General features: G+C 35.4%; 1 protein-coding gene across 3 annotated transcripts in view; it reads left to right on the top strand.

Annotated features, from left to right (window-relative positions):
- The window catches only part of Dcc (DCC netrin 1 receptor), a 1,055,962-nt gene that overhangs the window by 958,904 nt on the left and 76,464 nt on the right, over window positions 1-20,594 (top strand). For all 3 annotated transcript variants that reach the window (XM_048806205.1, XM_048806204.1, XM_015482370.2), the window contains exon 22: window positions 9,077-9,142. In XM_048806205.1, the coding sequence (XP_048662162.1) occupies window positions 9,077-9,142 (66 nt within the window). The remainder of the gene's footprint in view (window positions 1-9,076; window positions 9,143-20,594) is intronic.

Below are 20,594 nucleotides of genomic sequence, written 5' to 3'. Positions count from 1 at the left end.
TTTAATTATGAAAATTCACCAAATCCTCTAGAAAAAGTGCATTTTTCATGACTCTATACTATAACTAGTACTGTGTCTCAGCCTTGAAAAAACTTTCCTATCTCAACTGAGTGAAGTTCTCATCTTTTAGACTCCCTTCCCAATGTTTTGTTTTCCAATAAGCCTTTCTTAGATTTTTGATCTTTTATTCTTCTGTTTGCCCATAATATCCAACTCATTCTTCGCTATTTTTCCCATTTCTTATAGTTTGATATTTATATTCTAGCTTAATAAGCAGATTTTAAATTTTCCAAGGACAAAGGAATGGTTGGATTCCCATTGTCACCTTCTAATCCCTGCCCAGTCTCTTATTTAGAGACTATTGTATTATAATTACCCAATAGATGCTTGTTGAGTTGCATCATGACCCAGGTGTTTTAGGAAACAGTCATAGCCCCATGTCTCTGGATTTTGTCTATTTTACTAACCTTGGGGGATAATAAAAAAGGTGTTAAAAGTATGTCTCCAACTGAGAAAACGATATTCATCAATCACCTAATAAAACAAAAGATCAAGAGAAAAACAAGTTTACTATGATTCAAGAAATGGCAGTCACCCTTGTACATGATTCTGACCTCCTCTGCTCTTTGCTTGACCTCTACTCTTCCTGTTGTTTCTTGGTAGCAAAAAAATTTATAGACTTGAATTTCGCCAACTGCTTGTAATTCTGAGTTCATAAAGGAAAAACACATAAAAACTAATGCCACCAATGAGGTTTGGAATTGTGGATAGGGAGTATGAAAAGAACTAGACTCACTTTTGACAACTTGATAACTATGTACCTAGCACAGGGCTAGATGTGGTAGAACATCAGAAAGAAAGAAAAAAGAAAAACAGTTCCATGGGTCCCTCTTCAAGAAGCTTGTAATATGGCTAAAAAAAGGGTATTAACATTCCCAGTCCAACATAAAAAAATACAAAAGTTCAAATCGGATGGTACGTCCACATATGAATGTCATAGGATTTCAGATGGAAAATCACTATGGGCTAGAGTAGAAACGACTTCAAACCTAATACTGAATTTCAAATACATAAGTAAAACCTGAATCAATACAGATAAGTTCCTGGGGAAAGATTAGTTGAACTCTTATTTAGAGAAGTCTTAGGATGGGAAAGTCAGGAAGCCTAAAAGGTGAGCAAATAATAAGGATTACAGGATGGGTCCAGAGGAAAACTAGAACAGCACTTTGCAAAATAATATGCAATGACAGAGAGAGAAATTGGTGATGAAGCTTTTCTGATTTCTCTCTGCTCGGAAGTGATACTTCTCAGATATTTTTATCATTTAGCATAGCAAGGATCTACCATGGACGCCGGGCACTGAAGACATGCATGCTACCCTGCATTGAGAGTCTTGTAAACCCTATTTATTCTTGGCCACTGATGCCAATCTTCCCTACTTGAGGATGTGATTATGGGGCAGAGCATGGTCAGGATGACCTGATATAGAAAATAGGTTTGGAGCCTTAGTATTTAGTCACCTTCTAAAAGCTGTCTTAGCCTGTTTTGTCCCCTTCTGTTATGGCTTTTCTGGAGTGACACCTTCACTTTTCCAAATGCTTTGCCTGGTTGCAAACAAAAACTATTTCCTCTCCCCTCCAAAGGCTCTTTTCTACTCTGTGTCCTTTTGTAATTAGAGACAGCATCTCAAATCACACTTGCCTAAACCTTCACATTGCCAACCAGGATCACCTCTTAGAAATGCTCTAATTTCTCTTCACCCCCACAACAGTCCTTCCCATTAGTAACTAATCCACTGATGGTGAAATCATCATCAGAGCTTGTCAGACTCAACCACTTAAAATGCAATCCTGAGTTTATTAATTTTTGTAAGTCACTGTTTACTCATCTATAAAATGAGGCTGATAACATCTACTTCATAGAATTATTAATATTATTCTCACCCTATTTATGGCAACAGTTTCTTCTAATTTATTTATTCTTCACAGAATAATATTTCTAAATTGCATGTCACTGTTCTACTTAAAATACCTTCAATGGATTTCTGTCCCTTACAAAATAAACTCTAGAGTCTGGAAGAACATATAGGGAGGTTTTTTTATTATTATTATTTCATGTCTTACTGTCTTTGTAAACTCATCTACCTCACTTTTCTCTATTTGATAACTTCTAACTCACCCTTTCATTCTTACCTTAAATACTATGTCCACTGAGAAGTTTTCCGTCATTTTTTAGGCATAAGTAATCAACTTTTTTAATCATTGAGATACTTAGTTAAAAATTATGTATGTTTCCTAATTTCGGGAAATTACCATGTGGTTATGATTATTAACTTAACCTGTTTCCTTTGCACTCATTAAAAGGCCTCTCTGATACTCATTTTCTGTCCCTAAGGCTTAGAGCAGTAGATCCAGTGGACACGTTTGTTGTGGGAATGGTGGGAGCATAGACATTTGCATGAATGAAGAAACACTGTACTCCAATGGGAACATCACTTGCGGAAGGCATGCAGCCAGCAGGATGCTCACATTCTAGGATCTTCATACTGCAGCTGCAACTTCCAGACACATAGTCACTAGGAGAAGAAAGAGCTATCATGCTTTTCCCCACTGCTCCCTGTGCTGCTCGGAACTTCACTCAGACACAACACATATTGTGTCTGCATTTGAAGTAATTCACCCAGAAAGGGAAGGCTGCCACAAATCAGTCTGTGGCCTTTGAGAGAGCATGCTCTTGTATAAGCCTCCTTCTTCACTTTTCCACGTTGTATTCTGGTGAAAGAGCTAGCTCTTGGGAAGATACAGTTATTCAGAGAATTGCCCATATTTAGAGAAACATAATGCTTTGTAAATTTAATGAAGTTGTATCTAAAAGTGAACTGAGATCTATATGCTAGCCATTATTTCAGATGCATTAGAGGGCATATGAGGAGACCTGGTGAGAGGAAAGCTTCAGGAGAGCACTAGCAGCCACCATATCATTAGCAATTAAGTCTTTATACTTACTCTGTTAACAATTGAATTGTTAATCAGAGTTCATTCTAAATTTATGTGACTCATAATTACAACAACTAATAAACTTAATGGGTTTTAGATATGTGTCAGTTTATGATATGCATGATTGGGGGCAATTTACCTGGTTTCATCAGCAACCAGCTAAAGAGAGATGGACTAATTAGTTAGAATTATATAAATCAGCACTTTGGAGCTTTGCTTACTTGGAAACTGTAAGAAGAAAATTAACTACTTTTCTAAAATCAAAAGATATTTTTGACCTGTCTCTGTTCTTTTACCCCCTAATATTGGATTTCTTTTGGTTTTCATCTCCTTGCTTTCATAAGATAGATCTGATTTGCAGGATATTTATGCTAAAACTTCTCATCAACTGATACCCACCATCATCATGTTCAGGAATCCAGATGGTCTGGCACAGTGCTGCTTTTGCTTTGGAGTTTGTGAAGAAGTTCAGTATTTCTAAACTTTTTTTCCTACCCTAGAAGATTCCCCAGGCAAAGTCTTTACCTGTAAGCTACCAAGCTCTGCAAGAGAGCACACCTATGCCTGAGACAGTCAAGACCTAGACTCAAGCTAAGATGCTGACCAAGAGCAAAAATGAGGATAGGAGATCTAGTTGTCTGGTCCATGTGTAGAAAGCCTAGATTTTCCATTTGGTCCAGGAATGTCCTGATTAATATCTCAAAACTTAGCATCCTCCTTTACTCTTAAAGTATGGTGATTTTCATATCTATATTGTCAGTCTATTTATGACATTTGTGAGTGAAATTATAACTTAGTTGTTAGTTTCATTTCTAAGGATTCTTTAAGAATGAGTTTGCTTCCTAGCGGGAATCAACTCAGTTCAGATTTTATGTCAAACAGACAAAAACTGAAATTGCAAAAAAACCTGCCCCTTATGGATAAGGAAAATATGCACCATGGCATATTTGGTTTCCTTATGCTATGAATAATTTACCAAATTCATTCCTAGTCTGAAAATTATTGCTCTTAGACTTTCTGCAGGTAGAAAATATAATAAAGGTTTTTAGAAAGGGAAAGCAATAGGATTTGTCGATCACAAAGTCTTAATATATGGGAGGCATGTTAGCTGCCTTACATAGAGAGGAGTGACATTTTCTTTCATTGAGTAAACTTTCTTTTCTGCTTATTTGAAAAATAATATGTTGGACTTTAGAAAAGATTGAAAAAACTCATTAATTCTCTTCTATGAAAATATATTTGAAATATCCTAGGTGTTGGCTATTCTTCTTGGTTTCTGATGTCCCGATATCTTTGTTCAAAGTCAACAATATTATCAACTGCATGATAAATTGATCTCTTAGACACATTTTCTAGCCCCTGAGAAATAATCTACTTTAAATATATCTTGATATGTTCTTTGTGCTGGACAGTAAAACTGTATTCAGATGGCATTAATAGATAGTCTTTATCCACTGGTATACAAGACAAAAAATCGATACAATTTCCATTATTATCACCAGAATTATTCTGAGAGAACCAATTCTAAGATGAAAACGATATCTCCATGCTCTGCATCCTTGGAAGGATGTATATTGAACATTTGTTAGATGACTGATCTGTCTGTTTTATTTCAATAATGGGCTATGTGTATTTCTCTAGGGATTGATAGCAGGGATGCCATCTTGCAGGAACCTTTGTTATCCCCATGCAGAGAAGATGGATTAAAGAATAGATTACAGCCACAACATCCAGTTTTCTCTTATGTCCTCTTCCAATTAACTTTCTGCTCTCTTCTTTTCAATATACACAGAGAAAAATAAGACTCTAGCACTGAAATTCCAAATGAATCAATCCTTGCTAGGAAAATGGAAAATTTTTTATCATGGGAAATATTCCTATCTGTGCCACAAGTAAGGATTTAAAATAATTGTTGATGTTGTATGAGTTTTAGATACACACACACAAAAAAAAAACAGAATAAAAGTGTATAAGCAATAACTTACATGACATGTAAGAACAAGATTATAAAGAGTAAGTTGTGAAATAGCAATAACTTACAATGCGCACCCCTCATTACTCTCTCGCAAAGTATCCTGACATTAGTCATTCATCTGACACTGATCACAGCACATATCACTCTGGTCAGCACCAAGGGATTCAACAATGGACACACTTCCTAAAGGAGGTTGAGTTACTTCTGTCCTTTGTTCCCTCAGTCCAGAGAGCAAGTGGCGGAGAAGTCAAGGAGACATTAACTTTTGTGTAAGGAAGCACCTAGATCATGGTGAAAAGGAAACTCCTCAGAAAATATATTTTTAAAATAAAACGTAAAAAATAACTCCTGAAGTGACTTTGTAGTTTATATAGTACTTTCAAGATTAAATAAGGGAGAGGAGCATGAATTTCTGGATAAGACCTACCTAAGAAGGACCCTAAATAAAATATATTTAACTGTCTTTTAACTATTTTAAATAATTCACAATCAGCCACAAGCTTTCTTTTTGTAAAATCCACCATAAGCCCTTTACTTTTGTCTAATTTTTCTTTATGAAACAACCAATTCCTGGATTCAAAGCCTAAGATAACTGTAGAAAATATTTGCTTTAATTATCAAAATGTCCTTGCAAAAGTGGTCTTTCTTTCTTTCTTTTTATAAAACTATCTAGATGAAAGTTAAGAGATATATGAATTGATTACTCTTCATCAGCTTATTTCTTTCTCCCATACTCAATTTCTACTAAGAAAATATGAGCTTTTACTAGTATATTATATAGAATTACATATTTTTATCATTGTGCTCATATAAAATGATACTAATTATACAAAAAAGAAAAAATAAGGTACCATTTTTAATTCTTTGAGCCATGTTGAGCTTTATTTGGGAGGAAAAAACCTGTATACACTGAACTCTATTACATCATGTGCAAAACAAAAAAAAAATAAGTTTTATTTAGATTTGAATTAAATTAAATATTTGGAATTTTAATTTTTAAAAAAATGTTAAATATTTAGTATATTATCAAAATGATAAGGGGTCTTAAAATAAATATAGAAACTATAATGTAATGGAATTTAACATCATACCTTATTTTTATTTACAAGTAGTTTTAATGCTACTAGATAAATGAAAAACAGTTCAACCAAATCTAATAATGATCTTAAAGTAATAGATGGATTAAGTTATTCTTAATTCCTTAAAGTCAGACTAAATTAAAAATATTAACAATTGGCTAATATTCAGTATGGATTGCCCTATTTAGGCATTGGATACAATAAACCAACTCTGGTAGGATTTATAACTAATACATCTTTTAATAGTTCCTCTTCCCTGAGGATCTAGGACTATGCCTTTCATGTAGTAGGCATTTAATAAGTGTTGAATGAATTATTACCAGTTTAATGCTCTTTTAATAAAATTTAGACCTCTGGGACAGGGCAGTAGTTTGTATCTTTGCATTAATTGACTTTCACTCCAACCATCTTCCAAATGCTAATTACTCCTCTCTTTTGCTAAATCAGTGCTTATGAAATTAACCAAGTTAGCAAATATGGTACCATAGTAATAAATCCTTGAAAAAAACCTTGGCCTGCCAGGCAGTATCACCAGTATCGTTTCCTCTTTCATTTCCAACATCTCCATATTTATAACATTTTGGTACCTGCCTTGCAGCAGTGGGAGAAGACTTTCTGAAGGAAGCCTTCTTGGAATTTAAATGACATATTTGAGGGAATGGGAACTTGGCACGTAAAATTAAAATTTGATTCTTGTGTCTTTAGATCAAGAGATTCCAGGCTCATCAATATCCCAGAAAGGGTTTTGTGTTCTCTCAGTTGAACTAGTATAGGAAATCTAAATTACCATAAATCCAATCTTTCTCATTGATGATATCATGATTCCTTAAAGTACTTTCTTTTGGTCTGTTGTTAACTTTTCTTTTGTGGTACCAATCTAATTATAGCCAACAAAAACTTTACTTGTGTCAACACACTAGATCCTTTGGGCAGAATGCCTGCATTTTAAGCTACTCTCTTAATTAGAATAATTTCCAGTGTTCCTTAATCTTACCCAGGACTCTGACCTCTGTGACATCGGATTTATTTTCCTCCTTATTGAAATTTTCAATGTAATCAATAGCCTGGCTACATCTAAGGAGTGCTATACCCATAGAATTTAATGCCTAAGTAATATATGTATATGCTTGTGGGCTTGCTTCTGCATCCTCCCACAAACTAGCAGGGAGAGTTGGATACTTCATTAAAAAGACATTTGTCAGTATGCTAGAGAAGGAAAATCCTCCACAGGCTATCTACCTAATTTCCAGCCAATACAGGATTACTCCCAATAGGAATCATTTATTGCCTATACTGGCCTAAGTGATGAGGTTGTTAGCATCTCTTTTGGCTGACTGCTTTGCAATCTAGCTGATTTGAGTTGCTACAGAAGTCATCTTAATATTCATACAGAACTTCTGTCTCACTTCATTTCTTCCAACATTGATCTCACAGTGTCCTGTGGGCAAAGCTTTTCTTCTGCTCATTGAAACTTCAAATGCATCAGAATCAAATAAGAAAGGCATTTGGAAAAGGGTTAGTCTTGTCCACAGTTTAGTCTTACCACCAAAATTTTCACAGTTTCTGCTCATTTTATTGTCCTTTTCCCAGCCACACCTCTTGCACACACACGCATGTGCATATGCATATGCGCGTGCACGCATGCGCCCACACACACACACACACACACACACACACACATCCTAACTTCCACTTCCTGGTCCACTCAGTCATTGACCCAGAAGATGTTAAATGTGCCATTTTCTGCTGAAGACATAATGTGATGAGATTAATTTCTTTCATTGCTTGTTGGAAGCTTGCTGTCCATTTTAACTTCAGCCCTAACTCAATATCAAAAGAATTTTAAAAATTGTAAATGTGTAGTCAGTGAACAGAATACTAAGTTGTTTCTTCACAACCCTTTTGCAAATAAAATGATGAGATCTTAGGAAAGCTTTAGTAAGAAGAATGTTTGGTGTTCAAAAGAATGTCACAAGACCAGAGCTTGAAAGCCATAAGGGGGAAGTAATCTGAAATCCATAAGTGTGAGAAAACAACCCATGTTATTGCTGCTGACTGCCTGAATGGACTTCCTGTTTATCACCCACTGATTATAACTGCTCTCAGAAACAACATTTTGAAGCAAATAAAATGGAGAGTTAGCTATGTTCTGCTATGATTTGCACATAGATTCAACTCTCATGTTTTTCTGTAAGAGGTCCACTTAGATAGTCTACAACTCAAAATCTAATCAAATAATGACAGATGCACACATGCATCAGTAGAAAGGGTCTGCTTGTAGCAAAACAACATTAATTAAGTTTGGGATGGCAGTATAATTATTTGTGGTTAATTTCTGACTCAGTTCTCTTAAATATTACTTTCACAACAGTTAAACACCACCTAGAAGGCATGGTTTCCAATACTGCAGCACTGGAAGAGCCTTCTTCCTTTTGTGGTATATTTGTAAGAAATATTCAGATGGTGTGGGTTGAGAACTTCCCCAACTCTTCTTCTAATCTATTACCTCACACACAGGCACTTTGTTTGGCACACACAGCCACAACAAAAAATATATTCAAAGCAAAGTTATGAGATGAATTTTATGGTCCCCTGGTAGAATAGTTACAAACTTATCATAAACTCATATCTGAAGGGTGCCAGTAAAGTTTGAACCTAGGAACCGTGACCTGCCTAATTTCTGTTCTGAAAAGTTGGGGAGCACACCATTTAGACTAATATCACTACTTGTCACTTTCATAAAAAATATAGGGAGAAGAGCAAGGAAAGAGGATGGGGATCACTTACCAGAGAGGATTTGAATTTATTTGGTTTAAGGGATTCTATTTTCATGGAAGGCTTTTCTCACATATGAAAAATAACATTTTCTCACAGGTATAGCTATATTAATATTGTCAGACTTTCTTGGAGGTAGGAAAAATAATCTCATTCAATTATTGTGTAATTTTAAATATTTATTTTTTGTTTTATTTTTACCTTCATGGGGTATATCCACTAACATTCTAATGTACTTTTCTAATAAACAGGTCGTCATGGAGATGGAAGTTACTGGCCAGTTGATACCAATTTGATTGACAGAAGCACTCTCAATGGTAAGAATATAAATTAGGTTCTATAGAATTAGTTATGCTAATTAAATGGTTAATGCTAGAGGGTCTGAAGAAAAATATCTATTGAAAAGTACCAAGAACCCCAGACTTAGGATTTCTGTGGCATAGTAGAAACCTGAAGTTATATTAGCAAACCTATTAACTCTCTACCAGGAGATGATGCCAATAGGAGGTGACAAGTGCATTAAAAAAATAGAGAAGTTCAAGCATAAAGCATTCTATAAATGATACAGGACTGCAAAATACCTAGATTTTAATGTGTTAAGTAAAGTATTGTAAATGTTTACAAAAATGAATTTGTTAGAGAAGAAGATAACTAAGTTTGATTAAACTGAAATCAACTAGAATTCATAAATTGAAGTTACAGAGTCCTTTCACATATAGATTACATTTACTCCTTAAGTCCTTGAGCATTTTATTGTTAATTTTCTTCTGTTTTTTTAAATTAGACATTTGTTTTGCCCACTCTGCGAAGCTTGCCCATATAGCTGTTGGCTTTTAGTATAAACAAATGGAGGCAGGACCCAGAACTTCAAGGGAAGGAGACAATTGATATGGGCTGCATTCCAGGGCCCTATCTTAAGTTGTTTAAAACACAATCTCTGGAAGGATAAATAAATACTAGCCAACTTCCCAGTGGAGAGATAGATAGATAAGTAGGTAGGTAGGTAGGTAGGTAGATAGATAGATAGATAGATCATTTATTTAAAATATATTGCTGTTGCATTGTTTGAATTACTAAAAATAAAATCAGATATTCATAATGTCAAAGACTTGTGTAGCTGCCACCAAATTAAGATACTAAATATTTAACAGACAATTGAAATCTCTTGTATGTCTCTGCATTACCACATGCTTCTTTTCCATTATCATTCCTCACTCTGATATAAACACTTTCTCAAATTTGAAGCTTACTACATTTTTATAAGTATCCCTAAACAGTGTATTATTTTATGTTTGTAAATGTGTAGAAATACCATCAGATCAAATACTATCATACAGTATCCTCCTGCACCTTGCTTTGATCTTTAGCTTTCTGAGATTTTTCCATGTGTTTGAAAACCACTCTTACTCATAATTTATCTTTGTGGCTGTACAGTATTCTATTTTAGGAAACAATACAATTCTTTATTTAACCATTTTAGCAGGATTTCATGAAAAATTTGATTACTGAGCAGATAACCTTCCGTTAGGTTGGTCTTCTGTTAAAAAATCCAGATGGGAAGTCAATATTGTGATGTAAAAGTTGTTTGCTGAGTGTGATATCAGAATAAGGGGGTGAGTTCAGTAACTATTTTCTATCATAGACTATGATAATCTAATGCATCCATTTTCCCCAAAGAGACCAGATGCTACTTGAGCAAAGTTTCAGTGCCTCCTTCCTCTGGCTAGTGACAGACTCAGGAATATATTTTCACTTGCTGACTCCTCTTTTCAAGTTGTCTGCCATATCTTCCTCTACTACTAATGCCTTTTACCTGAGCATAAACATTTTCTTGCATTCAAATTTTATCTTAGTTCACTTCTGTTGCTATAACAAAACACTTTGGATTAGATACTTTATTTTAAAAAATAGGAATTTATTGCTCATGGTTCTGAAGGCTAAAAAGTACAAAGTCAAAGTGCAAGCAAGCTGAGAATCTGATGAAGGCTCATTCTCTGCTTCACAGATGGTGACTTCTACCTGTGTTCTTCCCTTGTGGAAGGAGCAATGAAACTCTTCCAGGTCTCTCTTCTAAGGGCACTAATGCCATTCATAAAGGCTCTGCCCATATGATCTAGTTATCTCCCAAATGCCCTCCCACTAAATGTCCCCATAAAGAGGTTTGATTTCAATATAGGACTCAGGGTCTGAGGATGGTCACAAACATTCCGACCATAGCAAGTTTCCTGAATATACATTCCAGTCTAGCCTCTCTAATGTTATATTCAGTTTGTTCTGTCTGGCAGCTTCTTATTGTTCACTGATCCTCCTTCCTCATCTAAGTAACACTCTTTACAGCTAATCCCTGGCTCTGGTAGTTCCTGATATGCACAGTATGGGAGTTTAGATCCGCAAGATGAGAGGAGGGATGTGTGAAGACTAAAAGCAGACCAATGGCATGCTCCATAAAGTGGGTTTGGGTATTGGTACTTTCCTCCTCCAAACTCTACAAGTTTCATTAACTCGCTCTTCTGCCTCAGTTTTTAATCTTCAGTTTGAACAATATGCCAAATGCATTTCATGCATTTAAGCAGGCAGGCAGTAAATGCTACTAAGCCCTCGTGGAATGCAGAGCACTTGCAATGAGCTGTGGGTGCAAACTGAAAGACCACTGCAGGAGCAATAAGCCAAGAGGCTGAATTAGCTGGGTAAACAAGGCAGAGGAGCACTCAGAAGATGAAAGATGGTGAGGAAAATCCCAGAGATGGACAGGAGGGCAAAAGAAAGAAGTTGTTGAAATTGTGTAGGGAAGCATAATTGCAGTATTGGTTATCTTGAGATAGATTGTAGGTTTGGAGTCCCTGTGGGAATTTAACATTGTGCCCTTTGGAATCACCCAACAGTGTCAGTTGTGAGATTCTGTTTCTACAGGGAGTTTTAAATTGAAATTAATTTTCAGTTCAGGGCACAACCATTTATACTAGCACAGGATAGTACCTTTTGATGGGACAAGGTACCAGGAAATTAAAGAGAGAATCAGCATAGATAACGGAGAAAGAGCCATTGTCCCCTCAAGCTTTCAACCATCACTCAGCAGGGGTCACAAGTGTTAACGGTAGAACAACAAGGACCACTGGCACAGAATGATGTGCTCTGTTGAACTGCATGTCTAATGGACTCAACGGAATTATCAGATTTATTAACTACAAAGATAAGGAGGCCCTGTAAAATCTGAATTATGTTAAGGGTCTATGAATCAGAGATAAAAGCTTTGTAAGGGATTCCCATCTCGTGTACATATGCATCTCAAAGTATGTTTGCATTAGCAATGGGACATGATTCAAACCTAGCTGGACCCCAGTATTCTTACTTGCCAAATCTATCATTTCCAATTTTGGGTCAAGTTTAACGGCTTGATGTTGATTATTTGAACTCACCCTTCAAAATAAAATGAACTCTGGTTAAAAGAAAGCCCAGCCTAAATTTGAGGTGAGCATGTATATCAACAGAACTTTACTTTTCAAAAGATTCAGACCTCAGATGACAGTAATGGAAAGAAATGCATGTCACTGTGTTCATTTTTTTACCATTTAATTTATGATTCCTAGTGAGAATGCAATCATAATTAAATTTGACCTGATAAACATTATCTCACAGGACAAAGTCATGAAGACAAAATAGACTAGTGACAGTCAGTGGCTTTGGGCCAGTTGATATAAATTATTCATATTATCCCTCCCCAATTTTCTGCATCACTTAATGGTATTTTAGGGATTTCATGTTATATGCACAGGATACATAAATCACCTGAAATACTTCTAGATTACCTACAGGAATAACAAATTAGCTGATTACAGTGAATTTATAACCTCAAGACACATGGGTGGTGGAAGGCAAACTTAATCTGTTTCCTATACTATTATGCAAGCAGATAAATTATGGTAAATATGTAATTTGCCTTTAGCCCTGGCTATTACAAGCAAATCAGCAACAGCTTCTGAAAACCCAGCTTCCTAATTAACATTCTGCTAATGTCTTCAGATTTCAGAAGTGGGTATGTTTCCCAATTAGATGTGCAAGTGAGGCCCCTGAATGACAAAACTCCAATCTCAATTCACTGTTAAAAGTAGCCTGCGTCAACAAAAACCAGTAGTCAATGAAATTTCATACATCTCCCTAGAGTAGCAGAATTATAGAGGTTTCCTGGCTCTTCCTACACTTGCAGAGTTCATCTTTCAAAGCATTGTAATAGAATAATGGCTTATTATGAGGATACTCCAGCCAGTCGCAAATAAGCTTAGACCTTGCTAATCATTTACTTTATTTTCCAGCATGCCACTCTTTTAAAAATGCCCTTTTAGAATTCAAATAAAGGAAAACAAAGCTATAGTTCATGTTTACTCTTACAGTTGGAAGCCCTTAATTAAATTGTAGAAACTGAAGAGGCTTCCTAAATTATTTTCTGATGGCAGGTAGAATCAAAGCTAATATGTGGTGATACGCTCGTATTTTGCTTGTGATGCTTTCCATTTTAAATCATGGCCCACATTCTTAAAAATCTTCAAATTCTGAAAATATGTTTTGTGAGTTTATATTTGTATGAATGACCATAACTACGACAATTACTTAAACTTAATCCTGTATTTCTCCTTGGAAACACCAGTTTCCTTATACTGGTTGTTCTGCCTGTAATTTACAAAATCGGTTTAGTCAGTTGCATTAAAAGATCTATTAGCCTTACAAAAATTATTACTTTATTAGCCTCAACCTTTGGAAAAAACAAGTTAAACTTGACACCTTTTAATCTTTGGCACCTCATTATTAACCAAAAAGTCAACATTACTACTTAATATTTAAAATACTTGGAATTGTATTAGATGTTCTTTAAAATGTGACATACACTCTTTTGGAGTGAATGTCAGAGAAAAGGCCATGGTTTGTCCTCAATTTTTGAAACATTGGTGTTTTTTTTTTATTTCCTCTCAGAATTCAATAAATTTTAGCCAAACAAGATAATGTATACATGAAGTTCCTTTGAAATGACTGTTCTGAGATTGCTTATACTCAGTAGCCATCTTAATGCCAAAACAAGGGTCCAGAAGTCATGTTTTATAGCTTTCCCCCAGATGGAAAGATAACTGAAAGCCCCTGCATGTCTAGGACCCAGGATGGTGACTAGCAGAGGCTATGCTGGCCTCTCACCCACACATAACTGTCCCACAGGACCTTAAAGGATCCAGCCTAAACTCAGACCCCAGAGCTCACCTTTCCAGGCATTCGGGCTGTGTGACCAGAAAGATCACTGAAACTTTTTGGATTTCAGTTTTCCATCTGAACATAGACAGTTTTAAACAAGAGAAGAACTTCTTAATCTCAGCACTACCAACATTGAGAATTGGATGATCCTTTGTTACGGAGGCTGCCCTATCGCTAGAACATTTAGCAGCACTCCTGGCCTCTATTCCCTGAGTGCCAGTACTGTCTTCCTTCTCCTGTATTTTAATAACCCAAATGTCTCTAGGTGCTGCCATGTTTCCCCTGAGTGGGGATGAATGTTGCAGGTGAAATCTTCCCAGTTGAAAACCTTGGAGCCAGATCACTGTTACCTAAGGAGTGTTTAAGGGATATGAGTCCCAAGAGAAGCTCTGGAAAGAATAAAATGTAGCATTGACGCTTAAGCATTGGAGAATATGTTTTGGTCCTATACTTATGTTTTATTGGGGTCTTCCCTTTTTCTTGAACACTAGAGATCTTAGTTCTGAGAGAGCTTTTCTGCTTATCCTTATATTGTTGACTTTGGTGATCTCATACATTTCCAAGACTTCAAATTTCATCCAGATTCCCCAATTCATTTCTCTAATGCAGCCCTTCCAACTGCCTGCTGAGCTCTTATCATCCACTCCAGTGTATTCAAGACTGGGCATGGGCTCTTCCTCCCTGAGCCTTCCCTTCCCATCACCACATCTCAGACGTGAGGACTATTGCCTAATCCCAAGCCTGCCTCTGCCTTTCTCTCCTCCCCCATATAAAACCAGCATTTTGCTCCTCTGCTTTCAGACTGCATTGTGTAAATGTCCACAGTTGCCACATCTCTGTTCAAACCCGCATCTTCATCCAAAGATCTTTAACATCCTCTTGGCGTGTCACTGCTTCCACCAACCTCCCTTCCCATGGCAGCCAGAGAGGTCTTCCTAAAACAAATCAAGAAAACCCTTAAATGGTCTGTGATTGCATTTCAAGTAACTGAATGAGCTCTGTATGACAGGGTCCTGTTTCTCTTTCCAACCTCATCATATGCCATTCTCTCTTCCGTGCCCAACGTTCTAGATCCATAGCCCACCTCCAGTTCCCTTGTAAAAGAACAAAATCTACCTCCTAGCATTCTTCATGATTCAGCCTGTAACTTCCTGAATGAGCCCTTTCAAAGTGGCCATCACCAACCACTTGTCCTCATGTTATATCAATGTGAACTCTAATACTTTTCTTTTAATATCACTTTATTATAATTGTAATTTTATAATTATTTGCCTGAGAATTTGTTTAATATCAGTCTTTTCCAGTAAATCGTAAATTCTATGATGTTAGCCATCAGGCCTCTCTTGATCAAAACATAGCATCCTCAAGATCTAACTGGATCTTTAGGAAATGTTTATATTCTTGAGACAAGAAATATTATTTTTTTCAACTTAATTGACCAGTTTTTTGTTTGTTTTTGTTTTTGTTTTATTCTTTCCCCATAGCACTGATGGATATCTCATTTTAGGAAATACTATTCTAGATTATCTGTGAGTCTGTTTCAGCTGGTTGTCTATAGTACCCAATTATAAGGGGAAAGGGGAAATGTTTTTTAAATTATCAAGGCTGAATGAATTTCCATTCAATTCAAACACCAGCAAAATTATGAAGACATATGTTGAGCTCAAAGTATTCCAACAGTGACAAAAACTATTGTTGTAGGAAAAATGTGTGGTGTCTAACTAGAAAGTTTCATTATCTGTCGTTCCTCAGAACTGGGATTATCATTCCTGTGTTCACACTGTTCACCTGGCTATTGGTGTTGTGCAACTAGTAGGGCACGGCTATTGTGACCAAGGGTTCAGCCTCAAAAGAGGAGCCAGGGCTTCCAGATTCAATACCTGGTTCCTTTTCTATATAATCAAGCATTCAGTACTCTGTTTCCCACAACATTTATGAGGGAAAATATAATGAACATATAAAGTATTTTTGAAAGCCTACAACATCATAGAAAAACTGAAGGGATTATCTCACTAAGCCATTTTTAAAAAATCTTTACTAGTACTTGAGACTCATCACATTATTTAAGTGTCTATTTTTGCTTTTATTAAATTTAGTAGAAAAAAAAGATGAAACAGTTTATTGTGACAAAACATCATCAAATTAAAAAATGAATGTAATGCCCTTGGGACTGTAAAAAAATTGTGATTCTCACTGATTTTCATGGAGTACATATAGGCCTTGATTATTGAGACACTGGATACCCATATTAGTGTGCTAATGCCAGGAAGAGATACTATATTAAAAACTATATTTTTTCTTTCAATTGGAGAAATAATATAGGTTGAAGTACATTTAAGCCACATCATAATGTCTGTTGAGGGCCAACTTGGTGCCAGGCTTGGGTCAGTTTATCCACACTCTCATAGCATAATCAGAGCAGCCTGGAGAGTTTTTGCACGAGTTTTCCATGCAGCTTCTCTGCTGATGCCTGAAAGATAGCTGCAGTAGTCTCCCATAGCTCCTTATGGCACTAGTCTAGGTTTGTGAGCTCTGAATTTCCTTTTAATTTGGATCGGTATTTTGGAGATGGTGAGATATATAGTCATTACTTATTCTTTGCAGGTTCTGTATTTGCGAGCTCACTTACATGTTAATATTTGCTTGTAACCTGCAAATCAATACTCACCGTGCTTTCATAGTCCTTTATGGACCTGTACAAAGTAACAGAACGTTTGAGTTGCCCAAGGCGCAATGTACCCAGCTGAGGTGGAGCAAGGCATCTCTACCTGTTGCTTCATCTCCAAAGTAAACAAGTTCCTTTTTAATGGCATATTTAGTGCCAAGTTTTTTTTTTTCTTTTGGTACCTTTTGTTGGTGATTTTACTTCCTACAATGACCTGCGAACATAAATACTGTAGTGCTTTCTACTCTTTGTAAGCACAGCGTGTTCTGCCTTACAGAGAAAATATGTGTTAAGCTCTCTGTTCAGGCATGAGTTATACTGCTCTTTGGCTGTGAATTCAAGGTTATTGACTCCACATTATACATTAAATAAGGTGTCTTTAAATAAAACACACACTATATAAGGTTAAATATTGATTGACTAATAAAAATGTTGTGTGCAGAGGCTCACAGGAACCCAACTCTGTTTTTATCTATTGAAGCCACAGCTTGGAATTCACGTCACAGCACTGTGTTTGTGACAACTTGACGGAACAAAACCACTGCTTCTAAAGACACCATTGCACTTAACTTTCTTAACCTCTGATTGATGTCACATATTCTGAGCATTCAGCCTTGATTTGAGATTGGGAAATTAATGAAAGGCCTTGAATACTAACCTTAAAACTGATGGAAACTTCTATTGAAAATCTTAAAGGCCTAGAACCAGAGCTAGGTAGTAGGAGTTCTCATGCTCCCTAAATCACCAAGGCAAATAGCAGTATAATATCACTGGTGCTCTGCAGGATTCAGACATTATTTTCTGACTTACAAATGATCTTCTTGGGTAGAAAGACATTTGAATAATTCTAAATAAGCAGGTTTCTTTTAAATGTTCATAAGGCACACCATTAAGTATGATCTAAACTAAATTTGGTAAATGTTAAACTTAAGTCATGCTAATATAAACCATGAGGTCCTGAACTATCTACCTTGAAAGCCCTCACATAAAAGGTTAATTTATTCTAATCAATTAATTTATTAAGTACAGAAAAAGCATATTAAGATATTACTATAAAATGACTTTTCAAATAATAAGTCAGTCTATGATACAGAATGTTCTGACCTTTCAATACTTGCCCCATTCCTTTGAAGTAAATATAAAAATTACTTCAAGGAAATCTTAATTCTTTCATTTATAATCAGAATATGCTAAGTAGGTGAGGTTCAAGTTATATCAGATATGCCTATTATTTTTCCAATAGTAATGAATCTATAATTATTTAAGATTAAGTAATTGTCTTTTCAGTTTCACTTAACTATCTTGTCAAAAGATATTGTTTCAATTTTTTTATTACTCATGTTTTATTGGTTCTTTTTAGTTATACACAATAATAGGATTCATACTGATAATGGAGGACACATAGGTTGTCTCCATAGCTTGGCTGTTATGAATTGTGCAGCTTTAAACATTGATGTGGCTGCGTCACTGTAGTATGCTGATTTTAAATCCTTTGTGTATATATTGGGGAGTAGGATACCTGGATCATATTGTTGTTCCAATCCTAGGATTTTAAGGAACTTCCATACTGCTATCCAGAGTGGTTGCACTAATTGCAGTCCCACCAACAACATCTGAGTGAACCTTTTTCCCCACATCCTTGCCAACGTTTATTGTTACTTGTATTCTTGATAGCTGCCATTCTGACTGGAGTGAGATGAAATCTCAAGGTAGTTTTAATTTGCATTTCTCTAATTGCTAGAGATGTTGAATATATCTTTCTATATATTTGTTTACCATTTATATTTCTTCTTTTGAAAAGTGGCTGTTTAGTTCTTTGTCTATTCATTGATTGGGTTATTTGGGGAGTTTCTTTTGTATGTTTTTTGAGATCTTTGTATATCCTGTATATTAATGTTCTATCTGAGGAGCAGATGGCAAAGATTTTCTCCCACTCTGTTGACTCATTATTCATACTCATGATTGTTTCTTGTGTGGTGAAGAAGCTTATTAATTTGATGCCATCCCACTTAATGATCATTGGCTTTACTTTTTAAGCTCTAAGAGTCTTTTTAAGGAACTCAGTTCCTGAGCCAACATGTTGGAGTGTTGGTTCTACATTTTCTTCTCAAAATTCAGGGTTTCTGGTCTATTCCTAGGTCTTCGATCCACTTCAAGGTGGCTTTTGTGCAAGGTGAGAATAGTGGTTAAATTCCATTCTACTACATGTGGACTTCAAAGTTTCCAAGCACCATTTGTTAAAAAGACTATCTTTTCACCAATGTATGTTTATGGTGCCTTTGTCTTGTAGGAGATAACTGTATTTGTGAGGATTTGTCTCTGTGTTTTTTATTCTTTTCCACTGGTCTTCATGTCTGCTTTTGTGCCAGTACTATGCTGTTTTTGTTACAGTAGATTTTAGTATAATATGAATTCTGGTATTGTGATGCTTTCTGCTTTTCCTTTCTTGCTAAGGATTGCTTTAGCTATTCTGGGTCTCTTATTTTTCCAAATGAATTTCATAACTGCTTTTCCTATTTCTATGAAAAATGCCATTGGAATTTTAATAGGACTTACACTAAATCTATATAGTGCTTTTGGTATTATGGCCATTTTGACAATATTAATTTTGTCTATCCAAGAACATTGAAGGTCTTTCCATAACCTAAGGTTTTCTTAAATTACTTCCTTCAGTGTTCTATAGTTTTCATTGTGGAGGTCCTGCACTTCTTTTGTTAGATGGATTCCCAAAGTGTTGTGTTTTTTTTTTTTTTTTTTGAAGCTATTATAAATAGGATAGTTTTTCTAATTTATTTTCAGCCGATTTATTATTGGAATAGGAAAACAATTGATTTATGAGTATTGAACTTGTATCCTACTACTTTGCTGAATTTATTTACAAGCTCTAGAAGTTTTCTGGTGGACTGTTTTGGATCTTCTAAATATAAGATCATGTTGTCAGCCATCAGATAATTTGAGTTTTTCTTTTCCTATTTGTGTTCCTTTAATTTTCTTTTTTTTCCCTGATTGCTTTGGCTAGAGTTTCAACGACTGTGTTGAATGGAATGTGAAAGTTGTCATCCTTGAATCCTATATTGAAGATTATTCCTAAAAAAAATCTATTGTTTGGGAGTTCACAGCAGAAGTATCCCAAGTGCTATGGTAGATTTAGGCAAGCTTTTTATTTAATGTTGAATAATGATATTGTGAGAACTTACTAAGACATTGTGACAGTTACTTTGCATGGATTTTCTCTAATTCTGACAGTAAGTATACACAATATCTATTATTATTCCCATTTTACAGAGGAGGGCACTAAGGTTCAAAATGACTAAATATTTTGCCCAGAGGGTATAGAAAGCTAACATAGGTTGTTAGAGAAAAATTTAAACCAAATTCTAAGAAAACATTCAAATGCATTGCATTTTGGTATATTATAAATTAATTTACAAGTATAAATGCAAGTTAATATCAACATTTTTAAAATTTATAACTTTTAGTGACAAACATTACCTAAAATATTTTTAATTGACCATTGAGTGAGGTTTTTTGTGATTTAAAGAATCATTAGCCATCTTGGTGAGGTAAGCAACTTATCAAAAATGCCACATTATTCTATTATTTTCTGCCTAAATATTTCCTACAGTGAAATACTGTTGCAACACAAGAGCACATTTATATAAAGAGTCTATGCCCCTTTTTGAACCCAATGGTGTCTTTTGAGTGGGATTCATGCACTCTTGACAAGTTGAAAACTCAGTGTGCTTTCTGGATAACATATTAAGATAAATAGAATAAATTCTAAGTGGTTGGTATAAAAATATTTTCTTTTATGGCATAATATTAATAATCTTTTATCATAAATCACAGACTCTGGTTTTTATCATTTT

The sequence above is a fragment of the Marmota marmota genome, unplaced genomic scaffold (genome assembly GCF_001458135.2).
Source record: "Marmota marmota marmota unplaced genomic scaffold, marMar, whole genome shotgun sequence".
Taxonomy (NCBI): Eukaryota; Metazoa; Chordata; class Mammalia; order Rodentia; family Sciuridae; genus Marmota; species Marmota marmota.
This window is presented reverse-complemented; position numbering and strand designations above follow the sequence as displayed.